Raw genomic sequence first — 4,966 nt, 5'->3', positions numbered from 1 at the left:
AATCCAGAAATAGTCCTAATTTTATGATGGTTCCTTAATATATTTTAACTACATTGCATTTGAGTATGGAGAGGCAACTATCTGGAAGTATTTTACATAAAAAATTTACTAAGTATTGCCCGGTTTGTAGTTGCAGTTAAAGAAAACACATGAAAAGGCACGATTTTTTTTAAATTCGAAAAAATGTAAATATTTCAAAAACGGTGACACTTTTACCTGAAAATTTTTTGTTTATCAGTGAGCTCACCCCCCCACCTACCTTCCCCTAAAGTTTGGCACGTTTCTTCTGGGACACCCTGTATACACATGTAGCTAAAATCATATAAATGAAATTAATTAATCAATTGTCATGGTTGAACTGAAACCGTAATTGATTTTTGTTCCTAAATAGTAATAATTAGATTTATATCCAGTGAACGATCTTAGCACTCCGATCTAATTATTGTGGAAGTTATGTCATGACTTCCATGGAAGTTAAGTCTGATCTTCGTGGAAATCAAGTCTGAATAACTTCCACGGGCTCATGGAGGTTATGTCCGTGTAAGTTATGTCAGTTACCCAAATATATAAAACCGAGCCAGCAAAATATCCAGAAACGTATCCAAAAATGGAAACAACATCCTATAAAAACCTGATATTTGATTAGTTTTTCGATACCATTTTCTGGAAACCCAGCCAGCAGTCTTTGGCGGCAGTTCGGTTTTCGTGCAGTTGTCGCATCCGTAAACGTTCAGAAAATGATTAAAATTTTCGTTCATTTTTCGGAAACCATAATTTTAAACTCCCCAGCCAGCAAAATATCCGAAAACGTATCCGAAAATGGAAACAATTTCGTATAAAAACCTGATGTTTCATCCGTTTTCCGATTCCGTTTTCGGACGTTTTTCAGATCAGTTCTCCCACTTAAGTGTTCATCCGAAACGTATGTGCAGAAAACTATCGAAAATGGTTGTAAAACGGATGCGCTTTTGGCTGTTTTCCTAAAATTTGTCTGATCCAATTTTTCGTTGAAAACGATTTCATTATGAACTTCACAGAAACTTTTTCATGGTAACAGGAAACCAAACCAAAAACAAATTTAAGATTCAGCAATTATTTCAAATTTGAATAACTAATTTGAATGTGTTGCTTCTGACGGAATTCGAACTTGGGACCTCCTGAAAGCTAACAAATAGTAGCATACTTCTCTGCACACTCAGCTACTGGCGAATATTTTAAAATTATTGTTTTGAAATAAGATGATGACATTTTCGGATACGAAAAATGAACAAATATGAAAATCGTTTTCTGAACATTTCCGGAAACGAAAAATGTACGAAAACTGCACTTTCGGCAAAAAGTACGTTTCTCTGCTGGCTGGGTCTTTATTCAAACTGAATATTTGAAAACTTGTACATACATACATAGATATACGTAAATAGTCTGCTGAGGTCCCAGGTTCGAATAGCGTCAGAAGCAACAGATTAAAATAGCAGGAAAAGTATTTTTTTTTTTATTAAATAATCGCTGATTCTAAAATTTTGTATGATTGGTTTTCTGCAACTATAAAAAAACATCTATGGAGTTTAGAATGAAAGCGTTGTCAACGTAAAATTGAATAAGAAAAATTTTAGAAAAACAGCCGAAAACGTATCCATGTCACAACCATTTTGGGTATTTTTGTACTTAGACATACGCTTGGCACACACTTTGTTTGGATAACGTAACCGAAAAACGACCGAAACTGAAATTGGAAAACGAATGAAATATCGGGTTTTAATACGAAATTATTTCCATTTTCGGATTCGTTTCCTGATATTTTGCTGCCTGGGAACTGTGAAAAATTGGAATGCTTGATTGTAATTGTAATTTACGAAGGAGCAAAGTGTATTTTTTTTAATTTTTAAAAATGTATTTTTTATATACATATGTACATTAGGGTGGCCCCTACTTTGAAAAGAGCTCGGATTCTCGTCCCACCCCCTAGAAATGTGTTAATAGCCTAAAGACTAAACTATACAAGTTTTAGTGGTTAAAAGTCTCCTAAGAGAACCAGGGTTTTCCGATGGAAAAATATTGATTTTCAAGAATTATATACCATTTCTACCAAAAGTTCTTTTTTCACCGTATAAAATACATGGGAAACTTTGAGTGCTTTGACAACCCTCTAAATCTTTTTTGATTGACCTAAAACTTTGTATAGTTTAGTCTTTAAGCTATTCACACATTTCTAGACCGAGAATCCAAACACTTTTATTTTTCTTCATATAACCAAGGGCCATCTTTATGTACATATGTCCTACATATAACCATATGTTCTTTATAGAACGATCTATCGGTCCATAGAATTTTCATCGACCTTCTTTACAGCCAAACTACTTCGTATTTATTTATAGGCCCGACAAATATTTGAAAAGGAAGCCGAATCTCGCACCTGTGTCATTAGCAATGGATTCCTAATTCTATTCCAGGCGTCTAGTAATGCCGGTGGGGATGCTCCATCTACATCTGGCGCAAGCAATAACCTCACATTGAATTTAAACGGTGGAAATATGATTTCTCCTGCGCGCTCTAGTAACAGTCTCACGAGTAGCATTGGTGGTAAGAATAAAGATGTTTTGGATAGCGGTAGCGATGAAACTGGTTCCAACGCCTGTGCTGACTCTGCGGCCGGTGTTTAAACACCCTCTGATATAACAATAATACAGTATTTAGTCTTGCAAATTTAAAGCAAGGCGGAAGGAATATATTTTTGCGTATAAGTATAGTGTAATGGAGGAGTAATAACAATCAGTTACTAACTATACACGTACGTATATGTAAATGGAACTATGAGAAGCATTGAGATGAAATTACTAATGTTAAAAATATCTAAATTTTGTTTGTGCATTAAATATGTAGAAATAAAATTCTACTTAATATGTGTTTGTAGACTAAGATTAAAATTACCTTCGTTAGACTTGAAGTACATATACACATACATACAGCGTTTGCCAAATGAGACCTACCGCAGCAGGTACATGGTTTGCCTAGCCATGTGCGCACTCGCTCCATCTTGTGGGAACCACAAATTAGGACGTGCGCTGCCGTTGGCCGCAACAAGTTGTCAGTAATTGTTCTATAAGAAGCCCCCAGAAATCGTTCTGGCGTTTCATCCTCAATCTCGAAGAAATATAGGCCGATAACTCTTTCGGCCATAACACCGCACCAAACAGTGCATCCGGATTGGGGTACCTGATGCTGGTGTGTTGCCCTTTGATTTACAGAGCTCCAAAATCTACAGTTTTGCTTAGAAATGTGATTCATCCGACATCAAAACATTACCTAAAATATCAATTTATGCGGCAAATTGTGTAAAACGCATAGCGTATTGTAGTCGTTGTTGGTGGACTGTAAGTATCCATTATGATTTTCCTAGAGATTAATTATGACACAAAGAAAATAACAATGATTCTAAAAATAAAGAAGTTATACGTGTTAAACATTGGTAGGTCTTATTTAGCCCACCCTGTACATGCACTTGTGGTCAGCTGATTAAGTCAAGTGACATTTTGACTATTATTATGGTGTCCAGAATTTCAAAGAACAATAGAATAACATTCGACAGTATCAAAAACAGACAGTATCAGGGAGGCTCATAAATTTCAACTCCAAACATGAGATGAAAACAATTCTAAATACGGCTAGCAATTTTAAAAGAAGAGTTCTCTCTCTTCTCTTGCTAGAAAAAGGTAATGCATCCCCGTTTTCCCAATGGGAAGCTAAGATATTAAGTTGTGTTTTGTTGTACGTTTTGTAAATAATTATTTGTATATGTAACCATATTGTGTTCTTTGCAGTCCTGAAGATGCCTTTAGATTACAGGCGAAATATCGATAGTAATAAACAAAAAGGAATATAAGACATCCAATTGCTTTATTTACCATCGGCCTAAAGCAATCAAAAGATTACAATAAACGGCCAGAAAACAAACCTAACCGAATTCAACAAACTTTAACATTTACACCCAAAAAATTTAAAATTTTTATAAAAAAATTTTAGTAAAATTTGAGGTAGGGAATTTTACAGCCCATTAAATTTTAGTTGGTAAAAGTGCAAATTTTAAATCGCTAGAAAATCTCGTTTACTTTTAATCATTTTTTTTTGTTGACGATGTTAGGCATTTTCCTCCATATAAAAGTAATCGTCGACCATACTTTATATCACAGCTGGGCAGCATCTGCGCCCATACATATACACGCTCTGCTTGGGAAGGCTGCGAAAACTTCATTCAACCGCACGACTTGTTCGCACGCACACAACAAAAAATACTCTGCCGAAACTGCCCACCTCTGTTTTATATGGAAAAAATGCTTAACCCCGTCAGCCAAAAAAAAATATTAAAAGTCAAGCGACTTTCTATCGTCTTCAAACTTGCACTTTTACCCACTAAAATTTAATGGGCTATGAAACTCCCCACCTAAAATTTTTCTAAAAATGTTTAAAATTTTTGGGTGTAAATGTTAAAATTGGTTGAAATTGGTTAGGTTTGTTTTCTCAACAGCGGCAGCCAAAAATTTATTAAAAATCAACGCATACTGCATACCTTAAATTTTTCTAAAAAATTTTAATAAAAAATTTAAAATTTTTGGGTGTAATTGGTAAAGTTTGTTTAATTTTTATAAATTTTGTACGAAGTTTTAAAAGTGGATTTATGTGTCGCTGGTTATATGTATAATGTGCTAAAATTTTATAAAAAATATAAATAGGCAAAAGAAAGATAGCTAAACCTGGGCAAAATGTCACATAACTTAATCAGCTGACCACAAGGGTATGTACAGACATACATACATTCATCTATTACCTGGAGTAATTTTGTACTAGTTATTATTAACTGTTATACAAAATACGTATGTGTGTTTGTGCAGTGTACAATGTACATCATCAATACCAAGGCCCTATTTCGAATTTTTGTAGAAATTCGGTTTTTAAATAGTCCATTAGTTGG

General features: G+C 34.4%; 1 protein-coding gene across 1 annotated transcript in view; it reads left to right on the top strand.

Annotated features, from left to right (window-relative positions):
• The window catches only part of LOC108359608 (1-phosphatidylinositol 4,5-bisphosphate phosphodiesterase classes I and II-like), a 191,035-nt gene extending 186,660 nt beyond the window's left edge, over window positions 1-4,375 (top strand). The window contains exon 11 of the mRNA XM_017611533.1: window positions 2,376-4,375. Within this exon, the coding sequence (XP_017467022.1) occupies window positions 2,376-2,660 (285 nt within the window). The 3' untranslated portion in view covers window positions 2,661-4,375. The remainder of the gene's footprint in view (window positions 1-2,375) is intronic.
• Window positions 4,376-4,966: the final 591 nt, after the last annotated feature.

Source organism: Rhagoletis zephyria, unplaced genomic scaffold (genome assembly GCF_001687245.7).
Source record: "Rhagoletis zephyria isolate East Lansing unplaced genomic scaffold, Rhagoletis_zephyria_1.1 Rzeph_scaffold_00420, whole genome shotgun sequence".
Lineage (NCBI taxonomy): Eukaryota > Metazoa > Arthropoda > Insecta > Diptera > Tephritidae > Rhagoletis > Rhagoletis zephyria.
This window is presented reverse-complemented; position numbering and strand designations above follow the sequence as displayed.